Source organism: Miniopterus natalensis, chromosome 8, assembly GCF_054644295.1.
Source record: "Miniopterus natalensis isolate mMinNat1 chromosome 8, mMinNat1.hap1, whole genome shotgun sequence".
Classification (NCBI taxonomy): Eukaryota; Metazoa; Chordata; class Mammalia; order Chiroptera; family Miniopteridae; genus Miniopterus; species Miniopterus natalensis.
This window is the reverse complement of record NC_142088.1, coordinates 26,058,513-26,082,226: the sequence shown is the minus strand read 5'-3', so window position 1 is coordinate 26,082,226 and position 23,714 is coordinate 26,058,513. Positions and strand designations below refer to the sequence as shown.

At 38.6% G+C, this 23,714-nt stretch overlaps 1 protein-coding gene across 1 annotated transcript in view; it reads right to left on the bottom strand.

The window, feature by feature from the left end:
• The window catches only part of GTF3C3 (general transcription factor IIIC subunit 3), a 28,944-nt gene extending 6,828 nt beyond the window's left edge, over positions 1–22,116 (bottom strand). Inside the window, 16 exon segments of the mRNA XM_016218974.2 lie at positions 740–930; positions 1,562–1,799; positions 3,604–3,739; positions 4,634–4,735; positions 5,050–5,252; positions 7,491–7,662; positions 8,593–8,696; positions 9,586–9,658; positions 11,676–11,823; positions 14,744–14,909; positions 15,400–15,591; positions 15,928–16,051; positions 16,701–16,811; positions 16,814–16,896; positions 20,931–21,042; positions 21,911–22,116. Coding sequence (XP_016074460.2) covers positions 740–930; positions 1,562–1,799; positions 3,604–3,739; positions 4,634–4,735; positions 5,050–5,252; positions 7,491–7,662; positions 8,593–8,696; positions 9,586–9,658; positions 11,676–11,823; positions 14,744–14,909; positions 15,400–15,591; positions 15,928–16,051; positions 16,701–16,811; positions 16,814–16,896; positions 20,931–21,042; positions 21,911–22,012 — 2,257 coding nt within the window. The 5' untranslated portion in view covers positions 22,013–22,116.
• Between the last annotated feature and the right edge of the window lie 1,598 nt (positions 22,117–23,714).

The window sequence follows — 23,714 nt, the reverse complement described above, 5'->3', positions numbered from 1 at the left end:
TGGAAGAGAGTTTCAACATCTGATGCTGCTCAAGGTTACTGGCCGAATACCAGCCATACCTAGTTTATTCAGAAGCGTACTCGGCAGCGCTAGCTTTTAGGCAGCAGGAGACACGTGCCTCATTTTAATTTTAAACATTTGGTTAGATCTTTTCCTACTTGCTTTCTTCTGATGCCTTACTACAGAACTTTGTTGCACATGATTAATGAATTTTCACTAAGTTTAATTACCATTAGTAAGCACTATGTAAATAAAGCTTGATATAAAGACTTTTCTCCTAAAGGAATAAACTATCAGCAAATCTTAAATCCTTTTTTGTACTGTAGCAAATTAAAATCAGGTAGCAAAACATCCATAATTAATGAAAATCACTTTAAAAAAATTAGCTCAAGTAGAGAGAATGGTTGACCTTTAAAATAAATTATAAGACTTCACTTTGAAACCAAAGCTTCATAAGAGAAAGACATATTAATATTATTATCATTCTTGCTAACACAGGCACTGACTATATGTGCCATGCACTGTGTTAAGTACTTTATATTAACTCATTTAATTTTCACAACAATCTCCAAGATAGGTCCAATTATTCTCTCCATTTCAGAGATACAGGGCGGCAGAGGGAGAGAGGATAATTTGCAGCTGGAACTGCTGTTTGAACCCAGGAATCTCCACTCCAGAGGCCGGGCTGTCAGCCACCACAACATCCACACTCGACAAAGTCAAGTGCCAGGACACTTACCAAGGGCATGTTTAAAACTGCCAGATACGAATGCATTGTGCCCGTTTAAGACACACAGGGCATGGTTATCTGGGTTTTTCAGCATTAAGCGGAGACAGAAGCGATGATGTCGCACATCCTGAGAGTGCATGGTAACTTGATTGAACATGTTCCAGAGGTGGGGTTTATTGACATTCTCCATTACCATTATCCTAAAATTGAAGGAAGAAGGTGAGGGTAAAAAAATAATGTGAAAAGAAAATCTCTCTGGTTTCTAAGAATTAATCCCTTCACTGCTGTCTCACCAACAATGAAATGTACCACTCTCAAAAAGGGCGGATTGCTGCAATTTATTTAAGCAAAATCTTTTACACACTGAAAGATATTCTCATAAAATAATTCTTAAGTTAGTATTTCTACATCTTGTTTCTGCTTTTTAACAAAACTTTTAAACCAAAAAACAGAACCAAGTGACTTAAGTTTCACTTTTAATCTCCCTTCACACTACAGCTGCAGTACAATGAATACTGAATAATAATAATGTGAGCCAGGCATTGTTAAGACTTTATTCATATACAACTCATTTAATCCTCAAAATAATCCTATGAAGTGGCAGTATTCTGAAGTCTTTTATAAACAGGGAGACTAGGGCACAAGAGGTTAAGTATATGAGAGTGCATGCTCCCATACACTGCCTCAGACTCACCAATGAACTGAATTACCCAGTGAGCAACAGGAGAGCTAAACTAAAACAGCGTATTAATTCTTGAGCATGAGAGACTAACTGAAGTAAATATGCATACTCTATCAAAGAATCTAGTTTAAATGTTATTGGAAAGTCACCTGATATAGTTGTATGCCTTTCTGAAATTTTTGTCCAGAATTGCAGCAGAGAGACCAAAATATTCTAGTTCTTTGCGTTTTTGTCTGTCATCATAAAATGGACAATATTCCAATGCAGAATCCACAAGTAACTCAGCCTCCTGAAATCGGGACAGGTCACATAAGGAGTATATGGCTTTCAACAGAAGGTTCCACCACTCATCTTTTGTCATGACACTCGTGAGTACAGCAAATATTGCTAAAATGAGACCAATGAAAATCAGTTAGGATACTGTATTTCCAGAAATAGCAGTATTAGAAAAAAAATGCATGATTGGTTTTAAGGTGAAATTTAATAATCATGGTCCAATGGGCCTAAATTCTTGCCAACAATCTTCTGACAATGATGTTTATGATCCTCCTACACCACCCCCTTCTGCTCTACCTATCTAAAAATCTGCAATCTCAGGTAATTCTCACTTCCGATTTGTTCTCTACAAAGTCCAGCTCCTCATCTGTGTTTCTCAATGCTAGTTAGGATATATGGTCCCCCAGGCAGGATGAGTGTGCTTTCCATGACTGAGGTCAGATACGAGATTCTGTACACACAAGGCATTCAAATGTTTGCTCAGCAAAGGACTTCAAATTCATACTGAGATTCAGATTGTCCTTGACCTTTTTGTTGTCTCAATTTTTTTTTGGTCTCAAAATTTCTCTTTTCCTTCAACAATCTTCACTCCCTTACTTGTCTGTAAGACGTCCCCCTTTCATAACCCTTGAGAAGTATCAAAAGCCATAAAACGTTTAGTCTTTAACCTAGTAATTCTCCTTCTGGGAATCTATCCTAAACAATTAGTCAAAAATATAAATACATCTATAGATATGAAGACTCTCAATATAGTATTATTTATAAAAGAAAATTATCAGAAACAACCATACATCAAAAAATAATGAGGGTAAATAAATCATGACACTGCTCATCAATGGAATACCACACATTCTTTAAATATAATCGCTACAAAGAGAACAGAGCAACATCAGAACATGTCTACGAGAAAATGGTAAGTGAAGAAAATCAGAGAACAAAGATGTATGGAACACAGAGAGGCCCAGCTCATCTTATCTGGGTGTAATGTGATCCCACCATAACAAAATTCACTAACACAGCAAAACAACAAAAACCTTATGAGCCTAAGAAATATCAACAAGGGACATGAAGTGAGGAATTACTGACAGAGAAAACAGGCAGGATCAGGCATAGAGAAAAATATAACTTAAGGAAACATAGCGCAAATACATGAGCTCAGAGTCAATAAACTGGACGGCAGGACTCTGAGCGGGATGAGGAGCGGCCGCCTCACTCCTTTCCTGGCTCGCCATGTTTACTTATCTCCTTCCGTGGCGCTAGCAGATTCGGCTCATCTGGATTCTAAACCCGTCTGCTGCACACTGCCATGCCGGTAACAATGACTTAATACATGTCTGCTGAATGAATTAACAATGAATACTTTTCTGCCAGATACCTCCAGTTTATAGCCTAGGTCTTTTCCAAAGTTCTCTAAGTAATAACCTCACCTAAGCATATTTGATACTTTCACAGCTAAAAATAGGTGCCTTTTAAAGTTGTATTATTTGAGACTGGGTCAGAGCAACTTATTTTCAGAGTTTCTATGACTACTGCTACATTTGTCAAAAATGAATTTAACACAGAATGGGATATATGTAATTAAGTGACTGGACAAACACAGTAATCTGCACTGTGATCTAATCTTCACACATTTCTTAATATAAGGTAGATTTTCTTCTTAAAGTCAAAATTAAGTTTTATTTTATTTTTCAGAAAAACTAAGCAGAGGTTCTCCTTTTAATTTTTTAAAATTATTTACATATGGCCTTTTTCTTTAAACACCAAATGAGTCTATTATACTTAAAGGATTTCAATTAGAAAATTTCATTTTACTTGAAAAGGGCTATTTTCCGTTAGATGATTACTGTCAGGTGTTACTTCATGAGTCTTCAACTCAGCCAAGTTTTATGTAATAAAGCAAATGAAAAGTAATTACCTTTTGTATCACAATTTGAGGTCTCCTGGTCATTGTTGTCTGATATTTTGTCTCTTGACACTTTAATAAGGTAGAGGTGCCTCTCTCCAGATTTGGAACTGGATATCAGACAGACTTGGGCTCTATTCATTGCTACCTGAATTAAAGATAATTTGGCATTTTTTTAGTTAGAAAATTTTTTAAAGAAAATTTATGGGTCACAAGTACCATAGGTGTGCCTGAAAGATTCTTAAGTAAGGAAAAAGGAAACTAAATTATTGTGGATATAAACACCTAAAAAGGACTGAATAGACATTTTTCTCACCAAAGGAACTTGGGGCATGTTATCCACAGAAAACAATTCGCATCAATGTTATAACATATATTAACACCCACATAACTACCTCCCTGCAAAAAAGCTAAACTCAGAAAGGATCTTATAACCTGCAGAACATTTTTGCAAAGTGAACAATTTTGGCACATAGTGTCTACGGGGCCAATAACTGACAATACTGTCGTTCTCATTTTTCTAAATACGTACTGGCACAGATTTTTTTCACTTAATCTACAGTCAAGCTTATACTTTCATGCAAGTTTATGCTTTCATGCAAGTTTATACTTCCATTACATAATCTCTAGGTCTTTTGTCTCTATCTAACTCTCACTTTTAAGTCTGAGTTTAGCCCTGGCCAATGTGCTCAGTGGTTAGAGCGTGTGCCCGTGCACGGAAGGGTAGCAGGTTGGATTACCCGTCAAGGGCGCACCCCTGGGCTGCAGGTTCGCTCCCTGCCCCCGGGTCGGGGCGTGTGCAGGAGGCAACCAGTTGGTGTGTCTCTTTCACGTTAATATTTCTCTCCCTCTCCCCCTCTCTCCCGTTTTCCATTCTCTGAAAAGCAATGGAAAAAATATCCTTGGGTGAGGATTAAAAAATAAATAAAAGTTTGAGTTTAATAGAGTGAAACAAAGTTATAAAATAGCTATAATCTTTATTTAAATAAAATTCTAACCATTTAAAAAGTCAACAAGGCTAATATACAAGACCATTACCCACCTTTAAAAGCATGGCTAACATGGTAAGCAGGGTATCCACATAACCATACATTTTGCCTTGTGAAAACAATAGAGTAGAACGATGAAGCAGTAACTTCAGTTCCTAAATAAATAAGAACATGATAATTAGTGTGACAAGATTCCTTTGCTTTAAGTTGTTTTGTCTTAGAAACCAAAGTTTAACAACGTTTGCTTTATGAACTTTCACTATAATTAAGCTCTAATCTTTTAGAAACTATAATTTATAATGTCTTATGAGTGGCTGAAACTTAAGACTCAAAATCATTTTTTAAATACACTGAATTTAATTCACTGAAATAAAACTTCTGGTATAAGTTGTAGAGACATCTTTAACTGAGGAGAAAGTTCTAAACTATAATCCACCATGAAAAACTTCTTCTATGTTCCATGGCCCACCTGCTGCGCAGCGTTTGCATCTTGCGCTAAAGTATCTGGATCATACATTGGTTCCAGAGCTTCCAGAGCTTTCTCAGGACGGCCCAGTTGCTGCTGCAGGGTGGACAGTGAAATTCTTGCATCCAGATGGAGGGGGGCCAGATCAACCACTTTGCCATAGCTTTCGGCAGCACGCTCCATATAGCCCAAGGCCTTTAGGCATTCTAAGATGTTAAAATAATACATAAATATGAACTACAGACTGGTAAGCTTGCCAAAATTATATCTCCATTTTTAATAAAATAGTATAGCAATATCAAAAGAATTATAACAAGAAAAAATGTATGAATATTTCTAGTACTTTGAAACAACTGTTGACTCTAATTTCTATCTACTGATTGATCAATCTACCGAATTCGGTAACTAAAGTCAAACTGCTACAAGGATGTAATCAGCATTCACATACACTTTGGGTTCTGCTTTATTCACTTAGCATTATGCTTTCAACATTTCCCCATGTCTTCATCAGCATTTTGAATAATTATAATATTCAATTAAATAGATTATTTGCTTAAACATATTATTTGACATTTAGGTTATTTCAAAATTCTTACTCTAATAAGTAACACTGCAGTAAACACATTCATTCATGTATATAAGCCCGAGTTCACAAACTGGCAGACCAATTTAACCTACTGATGTGTTTTGTTTGGCCATAGTGCCGTTAAAAACAATAAATTGTCTACATTTTTAAAAATTAAGACTTTTATAAAATCCAAGTTACTAGATTCTTCTGAAGAATCTGGATTTGACAACAGTGGGTCCCCCATTCCCACACGACACACAGGCTCATGCTGGAAACAGCATGTCCTTCAAACAGGACTCTTTAGTTCCTCCCTCCCCAGTCCTCTCGCTTTATTCATTGTTACCTGCCAGGCTCCTGAGTATTATGATCCCACTCCGTTTCCTCATTCAATTATTTCCTTGGGCTAAGTTCTCAGAAATGAAGTTATTAGGCCCTATTCCTCAAACTTTATGCCAATCAATCATTAAATTCTATCATTTAAACTTAAAAACAAATCCCCACAAGCATTTCTTCTCTCCACCCTAGCAGCCACAACACTAATCTAGGCCCTTTCCATCGTTTTTCTTTTTCATTGCAATTATATCCTAAAACAGTACTTTTTGCCCAATTGCTTTCTCAAATCTCAAATCCCTGTCATCCTTAGGTTAAATGTTGGTAATAAAGGAAGACTACTTACTATGGATGCATCATCACAACAGCATTTCTCATAACTTATTTTTAAAGATATTTTGTTATTATGCTACAAGCATTAAATTCCTGTAATGATCTTCCTTATACAATGAGCCTAAATTTCTTCATGGTTTTTAGATGATTCTGAGGTTTGATCTTCCACTCTCCTCAAGCTACACAGGCTCAAAATTGAAATAGCATTTATCAGCATCATGATCATAATGAAATAGGATTTGTAAAATATCTACTATTAGTAACAGGGGCAGGTTCAATATTACAGCCTTAGGAAGGCAATAAAAATTCCAACTCTCTGCTCATGTCTTTAAAATTCAAACAGCACAAATAATGAACCTTTATGATCGTATATTACATTTGTATTCACATTTACTCAATAAAATGTTATCTTATTAAATGCTTTCTTTGCTATTTCATATCTGTGGTATGTCTCAAAATATCTCAAAATGTCAATCAGTGCTTCTCTAGTTACAGAAAAGTTTCTGCCATTATGTCATGTTGTAAGAACTATTAGAACTTTCTGCCATCATGTGGTATTTTAAACAAGGCTATTCAAGCTTTAATGCATCTTTTATGTTGATTCAATAGGAAATCCTATTAGAATATTTTTGGCTTTCATGTTTCTTTAAGAGATTTAGTTGTATTTCTTAAGCTATTTTTTTCTACTCTAAATGATTTATTTCTGATCAGTGTGGACTCAGATACAAAATTTATTCAGATTACTGTGGACTTAGAAATAAAATGACAGCTAAAACCCAATCTTGAGCATATTTTCGGCTCAAAGAACATTGAAAAATACATTAATTTTTTTCAAAATAACATATTAAATATAAATCCATAAAAGTTCTTCAAAAATGAGATTGCACCCCAAGTCTGATAGCCTAGTAGCAGAAACCAGAGGCTATGGTTAAGACAGGTAAGAGATAGGTATTTAAAGTATTTTTAACAGGGAAATGTTAGTCCTACTTCACTCTGGTACCATGACATGAATCATTCCTCCAAAGCATTAGTGAGGGGAAATCACTTTGTGATGTACCAAGACCATTTAAAATACTAACTTTCAAAAATCTTCCCTGAAACCCAAAATACTTTCACTAACACATTAATATTTTATAACAATTTCTACTATCTTGGGAAAGTAAGTTCTTACCTATATATATGATTACAATCCCCTCCCACAGAAAAATACTACCTGCATGCCGAAGCCAAACGACTGCGAGGTTATATCTTTCGGAGCAGACTAGAGCGCTGAGGAGAGGAAGCGCAGAGCCATATTCACCAACATCCAGGAAAGCTTCAGCCACGTCTAGGTAGAGGTCTCCCATATCCTCAGGGTTCTGCTCCACTAGTGTCGTCAAGAGAGGCTAGACATCAAAATTAAAGCCCAAGTCAAACTTCAAGATAAATGTGCACATCTGTTTCTCTTTTTCACACATACATCAGTTATCTGGGGCAAGCCTAAAGAGCAAGGCTTAATAAAACAGCTTTCAGTAATCATTTTTCTATTCACTTTTGTATCTCTATTAAAAAGAACTCATACTTCCATTATCCACTCACTTGTCACATTACTTTTGATGGCCTATTATAAGGCAGACATGGAAGAGGCTAAGACAACACTGATCTGTGCTCTTCCTCTATCAAGGCCAATATACCCATGCGTCAGGGTCTCTGTGTTGGCTATGTTTCTGGAAAGCTGTCCCCTCAGATTCCAGCATGGCTTACTTCCTTCAAGTCATCATTCAAATGTCACCTTTTCAGGGAGGCCTTTCCTGACCACCCTATTTAAAACTGCAGCTCTTCCCACCCGCAATATTCCGAATTCTTCTTCCCTGTTTTATTTTTCTCCAGAGCATTTATCACCAACTAACATTCTATATTTTACATATTTATTTTGCTTATTATTGATCTGATCCCATTAGGACAAAAGATCCATGTGGGCAGGGATTTATTTTATTCAATACCTATCCTAAAGTCTGCAAAGTAAATGCCCAATTCTTTTATTTAATAAAACACTTAGTGTGAAGTTAGCAAAAGAGAACAGCTGTCAGAAATTACCAATTGTCTAAAAGGCCCAATCTCAAAATCTGAGCTCTATACTGTCCTCATTTGTATTATAAGCCCAGTTCCAAAACACTCTTGGCTTTTATAAGACAGCCACACAAAGATGTTTACAGTGACTTCCTGGTTATTAAGAAATGTGAAGTCTAGAGTCAACTTATAATTTCTTGTAATCTAAACAAAACATTGTGAATTTGATCTGAAGTATCTCAAGCACAGACCTTAACGTTACTTACATTAAGTGGTTCGAGGATGTTGAGATGAACGAGGCAGACCATCAGCTTCACTGTGATATCTATTGGCACGCCATCAGGTATAGTGCAGGTAACACTCTCACCAGCTGTGGATTAGACAGACAGACAAGAAGACTTCCTATATGCAAGTTTAGAATGTGGGGCAAGTGAAGCAAATCATATCTTCCACATAAGATCTCATTTACTTAATTCAAAGCAAATGATCCCACAGTCAGTTTTAATTTGGCCAGCTCAAGTACTAGGTGCTTATTCCTCCTGCAGTCTGTCCTGCGGTAACAATTATCCTTCATGTGTTTTTCCCAATACCTAAAATCTACATGAACTCCTACACCTTCTATCAAAACTACAAAGAACTAGAAAGATGAAAATGACAAACAAGGACATAGGTATTCTCTTTTGTCTTCTTGAATTCAAAAGCCTTTTAGTCTTTACTACAAAGAGACTGAAAAAGGGATAAAATACCAGGCTTAAGTTTGAAGTAGAATTTTTTTTTGTTCTAATATTTGCACTTCATAAAAAAAATTGTCTTTATTGTTGAAAGTACAGATGTCCCCCTTTTTTCCCCCATTGACTCCCTCCACCTCGCTCCCGCCTGCCCCTGCCCCTGCCACACCCGGCCTTCGCTGCACTGTTTTCAATGCTTAAGTTTAAAGTAAATCAGTAGAGAGCGTTTTAAGTCCTGTTTGAAAAGTAAATTGCTTTGGTAAGCTGTTTGGGAATCCATTCTTCCTTCATGTAGTACTAAAAAGATCCTGGGTCAGCAAGAAAAGCTATGTTCCAATGGACGTATTGAGAATATTCTTATAAGATTACTTGTAAGTGAATAATTACAAGAAAAAGACATGATCTCTCTCTCTCTCTAGAAAAAATGTTCCTTGGGAAAAGTTGCTATGAAACAGGAGCCATCAATTTCAAAACGCCACATTATGAACAGCAAGGGTTATATACACTTCCCTAGGAAGAGAAAACTACAACCTTTATTCTCCTCTGAAGTGCCTTCTTCTGTGGTTTTCTTTTCTAGCATGACTCCAGAAAAATCCATAATTACCTAAAAGAATTGAAGGAGGAAGAAAAAAAATAGTAGGTAGGTATGTATGAAAAACTTTTGCACAAAGCAAGATTTGTACATTTAGTTCAAATATTCCTTATAACATATAAATGGGCTATAAAAAACAACAGCAAGCCTCTTAAATATAAGAAGCCACTGTGACACATATTTTTAACTCATATTAACTAATACGTAACTGAAAATATGCAATTCCTCTGTATCAAAACAATCTACTTTTCCCAACAGATTAACAATTGAATTATGGCAATTAGTCTGGGTGAGTCCTGCTACCTGAAGTACAGATATGTCTGGCACCTGTGAACACCCATTATGCCAGGAACTGTGGATAGAACTGTGAGTGAGCACACAGGCAGAATTCTTTGTCCTCATGAAGCTTATAAAGTTGATAGGTAACAATTGATAGGAAAATTTATGGATTAACTCATTAGTAAATAGTTAAATTATGTAGCTTTTAGGCTGGGTAGGATAAAATTTATGTATAGCAGGCCCTTGAATTATGTTTTGTTCAGTGTCATTTCATTATAATGCTGATGAGATGCTGTGGGAACTAACTTGGGTTTACATCTTTTAGCCTGTGGTAAAACTGGTTTTGTTATCTGTCATTTTGCTTAAAGTTGCAGAACATTAAGTGAGGAGTTACTGTTCTTCAGAGTAATTTGGAAGCTAAATTTCAAATCACCTGTACAGTTAAATAGTAGGTATTAAATGGGAGGGAGATGGGAGTTTGTTGTACTAATCTCTCTTATGTAGGCTGAATGTTTTCCAATGGGAAAAAATTTTAAAGAGCAAGTTTTATTATAAACAGCCTGATTCTTAAGTTGTTTTAATTTCTCATAAATCTACTTCTTCGTGCTACAGGACTGTAGTTTCCCTTTGTCCTACTAAACATAACTAATTTCATATTTATTACTATCTTTCCTACCTTTATATACATATTATAGGAGTAAAATCTTTCATGTTTCCTTATGCCTTTATTTAATATTATATAGACAGTATATACCTGGGCCCTTTGGTGACTGATGTGATAAAAGTGTTTGAAATGTAACACAGTTAATGTAAAAAACCCATTTCTATTTCAGTGTTTTTGTCATTTTTTTGGTAGTGTTTATATTTGATTATTAATAGTCTCAGAAATAAAGTGTATCCCACGTTACCTGGTTTTAAAATCACTAAATACTTGAATAGTCTTTCAATTAGCTGTTAAGGACATTATCCTCCTAAACTTATTAAAATTTCTTAAAATGCAGCAGGTAGTTTTTTTTTAATTGTATCAGATCTACTACAAGTTCATTTGGGCTGCAGTGCTTCATCTGGTGTTACTGTTCCTTCTTTCTCAGATTTTTACCTTTAATTTGTCATTTTAAAATATGAAGAGTTGGTATTTCTCCGAGATTAACAGTTTGCCTTCTATTACTTTGAACAGAGGGTCATGTTTTTCAGTGGAGTAGAGGTCATATTTACATGGGTTTATTATGCAGAAGTATGATGTGTTTATTGAACATAATTATTCTTGTTCCTAAAGTGCATTAATTCTAAAAAGTGGATTAATTTTTACTATTTATTTACTCTGAAGGAACATTTGTGACCATTTATTATATAGTAGATCACCCAGGGAACAGCTGCCTTTTAAATTCTATCCTCACAAACTAGTTGATTTACTTTTAATTCTCATAATATATTTATTTAGTAACTTCATAGGACACTTGCACTTCTGCAGTTTGTAACTTTCTGTGGATGGTAGAAGTTGCAGTTGCATTAAAGAGAAGAGGTGCCTGCATCATTACAGCTGTGCTCTGAATAATTACTTTCTCCATAAAGCCTTTGAGTCAGAAACTTTCATATGAAATACAGAACCTAGAAATATGTTTCCATATAGACTTTCTGTAATTTAGTACATAAGTAATAGATATAACTACGATGAGGAACTGTCAATTTGTAAGACATCCTAGAACATAGATATGTGTTTCAAACCTAAAGAGAAACACAGTGTTCCTACCTCCAAAGCTTTGTCGTATTGTTTGTTAGAAATGTACAGTTCAGCTGCTATATTAACATCTTCCATGGAGACTAGGCCCTGGTGTTTTGAGAAAGCTTCTTCAATTATGTTAATAGCTGAAGTTACATCATTGGCTTCATAGTAACTCCTAAAAAGTAAATGACAAAATGGATGAGTGCTTACTTAACTCAGATTATAAAATCCATTTCCTTGCCTAGGCCCTCTACTGATTTTCATTTTCTTAAAATTTGAGAATAGAAAAACTCTTCTTTAAAATCATAATCAGAGCTGATTCAGAGAAAAATGTCCAGTGTCAGAATAATAATGTCACCGTCAAGCACCTCAGTCTCCCAAAGCTACCTCATATCATCCCAGCTCATTCCCTCTGTAGTCCAACACCAGCAACTCTTCTCACCCAATGGGATCTACAAATCATGGATCCTCCCACTTCTTCACTGTCTCTGCACCTTTCCTGTTCTCACTCTCCTCCTTCTCCATGGTCCAACATTATTACTTCCTTGTGAATCTCCTCAATTCTCCTGCCCTTCTCTCCCTTTATCAAAATCATCTGATAAGACTCCAACCCCAGTTAATCCAAATACGCCTACTCTTCACCACCGGCTGCCCAGCTGAGCATGCTGACAGCACTCGTTCTAAATTAGTGACCACTAGCCTCCAGTGGGCCCATGGTGCTGATCAACAATCTTACTAGAGCTCCCTAGTCTAGTACTTTTCAAACTTGAATGTGCATACAGATCAGCTGGGGATCTTATAACAAGGCATATTCTAATCCAGTGGGGCTGGGGAAGGGTTGAGATGCCACATTTGTGACAGGCTCCACAGTAATGCAAATGTGGCCAGTCTGTGGGGTTGCAAGGTCCTAAGGATCTAGACAACTATTTAACAACTTCTCTCCAGACCGCCAACACTCTCCCAAATTCTCTCTCACCTTGCTTCTTATTTTACAAGACAATTAAATCAGACATCCCACATATTCCCAACACATCTACTTACTTACCCATACCCACGTATCTTCTCCATTCTCCTTTATAATAAGGCTGATCCCCACCTAGATTCGATTCTCTCCAACCTCCTCAAGGATATCACTCAAGCAACTGTTCCCTCTCTCATGAATCTTCACTATGTCCCTCAGTTGTAAATCACTCCCATTTCAATACAAATATATTGTAATTTTTCCCAAGTTAGAAATTATTTCTTACTCCTACAGCCCATTTCAATTACTTCCCATTCTTCTGTTCCTATTATAAATTTCTCCAAAGAGTTGCCTGTCCCCCAGGACCCCCACCCCATTTCCAATGTCAATACTCAGTCCTCATTTTATATAATCTGCACTATTTCACACAGATGGTCATTCCTCCTCCTTGAAGTGCTTTCTTCAATAACATTCCTGCTTCTGCACTTACCTTTCCTTAATCTATTCTCAAAGGAGCAGCCAGAACTGATGCATTTAAAATTTAATCAGATCATGTCACTCTTCTACTCAAAACCTTCCAATGGCTTCTAGACTCACTTGGAGTGAAAGCCAAAGCCCTTACAATGGCCCACAAGGGCCAAGTGAGACCTCTTTTCCTGACATTACCCCGATATGCTCCCCTAAACCTTCTGGTTCCGTGTTGTTCCCTGAGCATTCCTTTGCACTTACCATTTTCCTTGCCAGTAATACCCTTGCCTAGTATCTGCCTCCTACCTCCTTCAGTTCCCTTTCAGGTCCGTATGACCATAACACAGGGAATTAGGTCCTTCTCCAGTCACCCTATTTAAATAACACACTCCTATTCCTCAGCTTCCTAGCCCCCTTCTCCACTTGGTTTTTCTTCATATCACTTACCAACATCTGACATACTATATATTTAATTGTTCATTTCCGTACTGCCTATCTCCCTCAACTAGAATGTAAACTCTACAAGGGCAAGGAATTCTAAAATTCATTCAATACTGGATCTCCTGGTGCTTGCACGGTGCCTAACACATAATTTATAATCAACAAATATTTCTGGAGGGAAAGAGACTGAGAGCAAGCCTAATCAATCAGAAGTTACAGTAATAAGATTTCCATTTAGCAAAGACCTCTACAGCAGTGGGAGAACTGTTCATCAGCACCCTGTCCCAATAATACTATAAAATATACACAGGAAGACAAATTTACTGTCTACTAGTTCATTAAGTAGAAGCTTACTGGGCTAACCACTGTGACAGCTAGAGATTTGATTAATAGCCAACAACCTGGAAAGATCCTCAGTGCTGACTGTATACAACAAGAATCAATTTAGGGTTGCCTTGCCTTAACCAATTTCCTAAAATGCTTCCAGTACGCCTACAGAATCCACCCTTGGGAGCATAGGGGGTGATTTCACAGCTAAGCATCTTCATGACAATGGCCATGGAATTAACAGGGTTAACCCTAAGATACCCATATCATGATGGTTAATGCTAGACTGAAATATTATAATAGATATCTCTAGAACAGAAAGCATACCACAAGGCATTACTTAGTCAAAATGTTTCCTGCTGTGTTTTGCTATACAGCTTATCAGAGAAGTAAACGCAGTTGGACATAATATTTCAGAAAAAAATATATACCAAAGTCAGTAGCAGATGCTAACTATAAAGAAAATATTTCATCTTAAAATGTTATTCTACTATTAGCTCAAGATAAAACGATTCAGAACATCCCAGATCACAAACATTTCACAGCACATTTGCAATAGTTTAAAATAATATGACTGCAAATGTGTATAACTTCACCCAAGTTATGGAAACCTGGGCATCTAGTCCTCATTTCAGAACACGCTCCACTTTAAGCTTCTGAGCACATGAAAGGTAACTGAATATACAAATTTTTCTAAGCAATCACAAGATGGATTGGAAACCCAAAAGTACTGAAAAAACAACCCCCCCACCTCTTTATACTTAAGCGCAATATAAAGTACAAGAAGCAAAACACTTTCTTGAACCTCAATAACAAGCATATTCTACTTCAAATATATGCTTTGATTTCTAAAATATGATTAATAACAGCATTTATATACATTTCACTCCAAACTTACTTTGCCATATCTCTAGCCAACTGCATAAATCGGTCTCCATCAGACGGAGACAAAAGGTTTAAAATACGCCTATAACCATCCATTGCCATTTTATGATCTCCCATCTGTTCATAAAGGCTTGATCGTTCCCATAGATAGCGAACATTAGTAGGTTCATATTTAAGAGCTAAAAAGAAAAAAAGATAGATTAATTATAAAAAGGAGTTCATGGGACCTGGGTATGACCCATCTTCTCTTCAGAAAATTTAATAAACACTCTAAACTAATTCTCCTATGAAAGTAAGCTTGTTATTTAGGAAAAAATCTACCTTCACAAGAATTTCAACTAAGTTTGATGTAAGACCAGACAGAACCTGATTCATATTAACCTTCATTTGGTTACTCCAGTCTAATATCAACCCTCAAGGAAGAGCTTAGAACCAACACTGACTTTGGTGGAAAAGTGAAAATTCTGCTGCTCTACTAACTTGTACTGTACTAGCTCACAATATAAAGCTGCTGAGAAACATGAAAACAGATGAAACCCAAATACCTCTAGTATAACAGAATAGAATATATTTCAGCTAACATCACCCCAAAATAGCAAGTACAATTATTTTTTTAAAACCGATTATGTAACATTTTATCGAACACAATGGGAAAAACATTTTAATTACCTTTTGTGTAGCAAAAAATAGCCTGCTTAATATTGTCTTGTTCCAGAGACATTTCTGCCAATCTAACCCATTCTTCAGTGTCACTAGGGTTTAAATGTGCAGCAATCAACTCAAACTGCAGTGATTTCTCCATGTCACCTTGGTCCTCATATATCATGGCAAGAGTAGAGAATGGCTCATAAGCCAGGGGAGCTATAATGAATTAAAAAAAAAAAATTCCATTTGCTGAGGGAAGAAGCTTGAGTTGATGTCAAATCCCATGGTTCAAACTATGGATCCTTCTTCTAATATTTAAACTCTTTAAATAACTCTATTAGAATTATACAAACTACTTAATGGAACTTAGAATAAACACTAGATTATATTTGCTTTATTTTATTTCATACATTTATGGCCTTTTTAAAGCATTCTCTTCTCTAAGTAAAGTGTAATTTCATGAAAACCCCTACTCTCCGCCACGCCCCCCTCATGAAAATTCCCCTTTGCTAAGGATAAACTGCAACTGTCAATAATCCCCACAAAAAACACCTTGTCTTATGATTTCCATGCACATCAAAATCGCCTCTTCATGTTCTCCTCGAGCAAAGCGAATGTTGGCTTCGCCCATGAGACCTCTCAGAGCTCTGGGAAGTTTACTCCGAGGCCTTTTCTCCTGTACAGAACCAAAATGACATTTAGGTTAAAATACAGTAATATGTTAGATTTCAATTCCAACCACATTAATAAATACAAACTATAACATAACTGAAATTCTTCCTTAAAATTTTTCAATCTACATTCAGACCTAAGGACTAAATGCCTAATTTCAATTGCAGGAAATAACAGAAATTATTCTATGATAAACAAGCACCTCAGAAAATTAAAAAAAAAAAAAAAAAAAATTTCCTACAGTACAAAGTTTAAAGCGCAGTAAACTATTTAAAGAAAGCAAAACCAACGGTGATCAGGAATTACTAAATTACTGATTAGAACAGTAACAAATGCAGAACTGGATGCTGCAAAATGAATTTCTATGGCAGGGGACGTATATGATGCAATCTACTGAAGATCCTCCATCTTTCAAATCTATCTACTCAGATTGAAGCTGTAAAAAATATCAATATGGACCTTTTAATAGCAAAACTATAGCACCTTTTGACACATGAAATAATTAAAGTTTTACATTAAAAAAAAATCTCTAAGTGAAACGTAAGAAACCAGTAACCATAGTTGTCTCACAGTATTTCCTCTTTACAGTTTGAATTTTTTCAATGTCACGCTTTCACATTCTGTTTATATTACCAAACTAAGTAACAACTTACTTTCATCATTTTCTTGGTCTCCCGATTGAGAACCATCTCCAGCACAAACACATCGCCTGCGGTGGGCTGCTCAGACGCCTCCTCCTCCTCCTCCTCCTCCTCCTCCCTCTCTCCTCCTCCTCCTCCTCTTCATTCTCTCCCAGCATAAAAGCAAAGACCTTGTGAACCGACTTACTAACTCCATCTGATGTTTCTCCTGAAGAAAGACATTGAAATTGAGGGACGGGGAAAATCTTTAGAACACGCAGTAAGCAAAAGAAAACAAAACAGTATTTTCTGCAATATAAATTTCTTTTTTTTTTTTTTTAAATATATCTTTATTGATTTCAGAGAGAGGAAGGGAGAGGGAGAGAAGAGAGAGAAACATCAATGATGAGAGAGTCATTGATCGGCTGCCTCCTGCACGCCCCTGACTGGGGATCGAGCCCACAACCCGGGCATGTGCCCTGACCAGGAATGGAACCTCAATCTCCTGGATCCTAGGTCGATGCTCAATTGCTGAGCCACGCCCGGCAGGGCTATAATATAAATTTCTATTGCAGCAAACTTGAAAGCAAAAAACAGACAAATAATGCCCTAGCCAGTCTGGCTCAGTGGTTAGAATGTCGGCCTATGCACTGAAGGGTCTCATGTTTGATTCCAGTGAAGAGCATGTATCACAGTTGGCGGTTCAATCCCTGGCCCATGTTGGGGCACGTATGGGAGGCAATCACATTGATGTTTCTCTCTCCCTGTCTCTCCTCCCTCCCGTTCTCTCTAAAAAAAAATCAATGGGAAAAATATCCTCAAGTGAGGATTAACAACAACAACAAAAACACCAGACAAATGAACACTCCCCTTGGGGCCTCATCTAGATACACAGGCAAAATTAAATGGGAAGTCAGAAGCATGCACAGTAATAGTAAAAACGAGAAAAAAAAGAAAAAAAGCATTTTTAAAACACAGACCTAAGAACGAAATAAGTCTGGTGGTATAGAACCAGGTGGTATAGCATAGTTGTTATAGGTGAGGCTTCTAGAGCCAAGCTGACTGGTTTCAAACTTCATCTCCATCTATCACTACATGTGTTACTTTGGGCAAATTACTGAAGTTCTCTGTACCTCCATTTCCTCATCTGTAAAACTGGGTTAATAATGTTTGTCTTATAGTGCTACTCTGAGGATGAGGTGAGTTTTTATTTATATGCGTTTAGAATAATGTAGTAAGAGCGCAATGCTATTATTAATATCAAAATAGTATTATTATTTCAGAAACAAAAAGTAACATGGCATACTTCATATATATCTGAGAACACCACTAGAGTATTTTTTAAGTTCATAATGATGATCTTGAATGATCAAGGTTAAGTTTAGAAGTCAATTTTCTGTTAAAGCAGAATGTAACATATTTTTAAAAGTTCCAACAAAATAGTTAAAATTTTAAAAACATATGTATCTTTGTGTTTAAAAAAAATCCTTAAGCTTATTCACTTAGGTGAAACACCTCAAAGATGCTGGATAAATGAGTTAATATGTTTAAGAAAGAACGGAATTTAAAAATCCACATCTTCTGAGCAACAATAATTATCACTATGAAGTTATAACAATCTTCTTCTTCAAGAATTCTGAACATCGAAAATAAATATGAAAATGTGTAAAATAAAACCCTACCAATCAATAAAATTTATTATAGTAACAAAAAAAAGGGGGAAATTGTATGATCATCTTGATAAACACAGAAAAGTATTTGATAAAATCCAACACCCATTCCTAGTAAAAATTCTTGGTCAACTAGAAATGGAAGGGAATATCTTTAATTTGATAGAGAGTATCCAAAAAGTTTTCCACAAACACAGTTAATAGTGAATTTTTCAGTTACTGAGACTGAGACAAGTATGCCTGCTATCACTACTGCTTTCAACATTTTACTGGAGGTCCTAGTTAATAATAAGGAAATAGAAATAAAAGACATACAGATGGCAAAGAAGAATTAAAACTGTCATTAATGGTATGATTTATGTACAAAGAAGATACCTAAGAATCTACACACAAACTGTACATGATCTTCTACATACATAAATCATACACTGTCAGAATACATGAACTTAGCAAGGTTCCTGGATATAGGGTAAATATACAAAAATTAATTGTACAGTAGTTTTTATTATCAGCAACAATTAAAATTAAAAGGCGGCCCTATTTGCATGGTGTGTAGGAAAAATGCTCAAGAGCAAGACTTAAGTAGTGGTTGCCCTTGCTTGTGTAGCTCAGTGGTTGGAGCATCAGCTCAAACAACGAAGGTTCATGGGTTCAATTCTCAGTCAAGGGCACATACTTGGGTTGCAGGTTCTCTCCTCCCAACCCACCCTTCTACTCTCTCTAAAAATCAATGGAAAAAATATCCTCAGTGGAGGATTAACAACAACAAAAAAAGAATTTAGCAGTGGTATTCAGCAACGTATAGGAGGAAAAAGACAATGGCCATATAATCCAATTAGCAGAGTTTGCCAAAACTGTTCAAAATTGACCCCTTTTTATTTTTGTTAATCCTCACCACAGGATATTTTTTTCATTGATTTTTAGAGAAAGAGAAAGGGAGGGGGGAGAAACATCAATGTGAGAGACATATCGACTGGTTGCTTCCTGCATGAGCTCCAACCGGGGCTGGGGATTGAACTTGCAACCCAGATACGTGCTCTTCACAGAGAATGGAACCCGAGACCCTTCCGTGTGTGGGCCAACGTTCCAACCACTGTGCCACACCAGCCAGAGCAAAACTGACCCCTTTCTTCTGCTCTGAACATATACCCACACTGACCAAAGGTCTTGATAAAGTTCTAGGACAATTCCTTCTTGGGCACTGGGAGCTTTATATCTTGAAGGGACTGATGGAATTATTTGAGCTGAGGCCCTTCATTCCTCCTGTGCCTGACTGCTCATGATGAGCTAGATTAGATTCAATTAACCCCCTTTATTTAAGGAAGGGCCTGATGGCCACCTGTCAGGGACAGCTTTAGGCAAGAGGACTAGTAGGCACCAGTGGTGCCTGCTACCGCAGCTGTACCTTTAAAGGCCTGATGATGGAAGAGTGGCCCTGAGTGGCTAAGGAAGGACCCACAGATTGTTAGAAAAACTTCAACCCACTCTTCCATCCCACTCACCTGTCAAGGTAAGAAACTGTAACCCCAACTTTCTCCCCATTTTGCCATTTCTTCCCAACTTTTCCCAAGGAGTTAGGAATAAAGCCTGTTTGTTTTCTCTGTGTAAAAAGGCTTATTTCTTTAGGGCGGGGGAAACAGCCTCTACTTCTACCCTCTAGGATGAGCAAATTTAATTTAGTTCTCAATCAGACCCTACACAGGAAGCTACATTCTACTGACAGTTCAGCATCCCAGGAAACTTGGTATAGGTAAATGGATACCATGAATTATTATCAATATTTTAATCACTAGAAAGGTATATTGATCACTGGAAATTAGTAAGTCTGTATGTAAGTTCATCAGTTATGCTCTGATGAGTTTAATTAGTCTGGGTGCACTAACAAAATTTAGTATCTGGACATGCGGAGCTGAGGACTGGGTCCTGGAATGAGGTGCCTATGTAGTGTGTGAGGTCCCATCTGGGCATCCAACAGGACTTCCATTCTGATATTTCCACCATATCTCCTATGGCTAAAGCAATGTTTTAAAAGCCACTCTGTATATAAATATAATTCATTACAATTTTGGGGAGTATAGTCTGGAAATAACTAGTAATCAACTGAGAACCAATTAAATAATTCTAGCCCTGGCTGGGTCGCTCCGTTGGTTGGAGAGTCATCCCGTACACCAAAGGGCTGCGGGTTCGATTTCTGGTCAGGGCACATACCTAGGTTGCCGGTTCAATCCCCAGTCAGGGCAGGTACAGGAGGCAACTGATAAGTGTTTCCCACTCTCTCCCTTTCTCCTCTCTAAAAAACATCAATAAAAGCATATTCTCGGGTGAGGATTAAAAAAAAAAAAAAAAAATCTAAAAAGGGCTCCCAAACACTGATGTCAATTTGGAACACTTTTCCACAAAAATAACCCATAAGACTGACCTTCACCATATTTAATAATTCAACAAATATTTATTAAGCACCTATTGTATACTATGCACTATGCTCCTAATAAACCAGGAAATCAACAGAATGCCACTGCAATGAACAAATGTTTTCACTAAGTTATTAGGTACTCTTAACATTTAATTCAGGTAGCAAATGATCGTAACATACCTTCATTGGCATCTTTGTCCTGGGATTTGGTAGAGCCAATTCCTGACGATGATGGAACTTCAGAGTCATTTGGGTTTTCCTCAGCTGATGGCTTTCCTTTTTCCTGAAGATTCTGTCATTGAAAATTAATTAATGATTCCAAAAACTAATGCAGATTTAGCTCTCTCCAGTTGAAAACAGGGCATTTGCCTCACTTTCTACTTATGTAAAACTTGAGCTCTTCACCCAAACAGTATGTGGAATCTAAATTTGAATATTGTCAAAGCATTACAAAATACTTAGGTCTCATCCTTCAGTATGAATCAATCATTTGTGAAAAATAATAAAAACATAGCATGAGGATTTCATTAATCTGCACATTGTATCCTAGCTATCTATGAAAATCGACAGGGTACTATTAGTTGCATGAGTTAAGAAAGAATCCACCAACTAATCGCAAAAGGTGCAATTTTATTTTCCCTCAGACTTCAAGTAAGTGAGAATATACAGAAAATTCAGACATTCATTCATAAGTATGAAAAATATGTGAGTGAAGATTTTGTTAACCGACAAGAAAATTCACGTTTTTGTGGAAGATCACATTACATCATTGGGAGCCTCCTCAAAAATGGGATCTCAAATCCCTCCGCTTAAAAATTAGAAGCTGAGCCCTAAAGAAGAGAGGTGAGCTGCTCACCGAAAGTCACAAAAACTTAGCGGCAACCTAGGCCTAGAACCAGCTACTCTGACCCCAAACCCTCCCCCGCCCCCACCCCGCCCCCATTTAACCTACCAGTGTTAAGCTACCCACAAGTAAAAAAAGAGGAGCTCGGCACAGGGCTGAGAAGTGAGAACCGCAGTTCTGGTAAGAAGGGGAAGAAGCTGCTGGGAGTTCAAGGCCCGCCCAACACAGCGAATGGGGTCACCTGGGTCCCCCACATTCTCTAAGCGTATGAGGGCGACAAGACAGTGAGAAGCATTCTAGCCCCGCGTCTCCTCACTTTCTTCTCGCGGGTTTTCCTCTCTTCTCTCCGCCTTTCGAACTCCTCAAAGGAGATCTTCCCTTCCAGGTAGTCGATTAATTCTGGGCTGAACCCCGACATATCTGCAAGGTCCAGCTATAAAGAGTCCGCAGAGAAAACGAGAGACAACGCCTCCCAGACTCAACCCCGCGCCGGAACGCCGACAGCGGGACCCGGCGTCCTACCGGGAAATGAGCCCGGCCTGCGCCGCAGCCGCAGCCGCCGCAGCCGCCGCGCTCGGGTTCCGGGGAGCGCTTGGCCCGACCTCCTTCCGGATGGCGCTGGCCGGACCCTTCCGGAAGGGCTCTTCCGGCGGAGCCTTCCTGCGCGCCGCGCCCGCCCGCTCGGGCCTCCTGCTTCTTACCATGAGGGACTTGGGGGGAAAAAGTGCCTTAAAGAGCTATTACTTAATCTAGACCATGTCCCTCAATTCTTCATTGAGATTCTCCCGGCCTACTTCCTCTTCTGAATGTTTGTTTAAGGTAATTTGATCTTTGCCGTAGTGGTTTTTTAGACCCAATCATTTGCTCTGCCGCATGTTCCACTTTCCAAGTTTCCCCGCCTCAGAAAGCGAAAATCCTGCTGCAGTTTACAGCCTGACTGCTACCTCCCCCGCCAGCGGCACCGCTCCTTCCTCCTTCCACAAAGCCTCCGGCACGCCCTTGCCGCGGGCTCCTCGGCCTGGACCAGCGCGTCCGCTCTGGCTCCGCCCGCGGCGTCCCTGGGAGCGGTCGCCGCTCGCCGTCGCCCGCCCGCCGCCTCACGCGCGTCGCACCCAAGCCTGAGGACACTTCTTAAAAGCGGACGCTGTCACTCCCGATTCCAGGGCCCGCGTCCCATCAGCGTCGAGCCAGGATTGGAGCCCTGGCCTCCTGCCTCCTACCTGCCTGCAAATCCCATGTGTGGAATTAATGAACTGTGCTGCCTCCCCTCCCCGGGGCTGCCCCCCGCTGCCCACCTGCGCCTTGGGTTTGCGTTGTACCTGGTATCGTAGCTCTTTCTGCTCTCACCCAGGAGGCGCCGGCCGTCAGCATCCCGAGGACCCGCCCGCCGGGGCAGCTGTGTGGCCTCCCCTCTGTAGCTCAGTGATCTGTGCCCAAAGCGCGTTTACGGGTTAAACTGGATGAAATTGAAAGCGCCTTAGAAACGGGCAAGGGAATTGGGGTATGGAGAATGCCGTTGACATGCCGCCGAGGTCAGAGACAAGGCACAGGAGCCTGCGGCCTGGCCATGGGCGCCTCGTCCCGACAATCCAGGCGACAAGCAACAAGGGCAAGGGCGCGGCCAGGGCCCGCGAGAGGGGCACTGCCCGGCGAGGGGACAACCCTCGCGCTGAAACTCACCCCCTTTCTCATGACGAAGTATCCTCAGGGCTCTAGCCGGGTATAAATACAGGGACCTAGCAGGGCAGGCTGGATGGAGGGAATCCACAGAAATCACTGACAGGGAAATTCTCTCGTGAATCTCTGGGGTCGTCAGGAAACTGCACCTAAAGGAAAAGTCAGAAGTCCCTAGTCCTAACGGTCCTAGAAGAAAAGAAGGGAATGGAAGAAGGAATGGGGGTCGCCTGGTAAGGAGAAAAAACCAAGACGGCTTAGGCTCGCCTGTGTATTACAGGCTGCCTGGAACACGGGAATAACAGATCCGTGTTGTGGACAATAGGGGGACGGTGGGTGCAAGGACAGTTTTTCTGCTACAAGACACCTCTATGACTTGAAAGTTCCTTTACAGATCAGAATGTAGCCATATAACTTGAAACGGTAATCTCTCTGGTTCCCTTTTC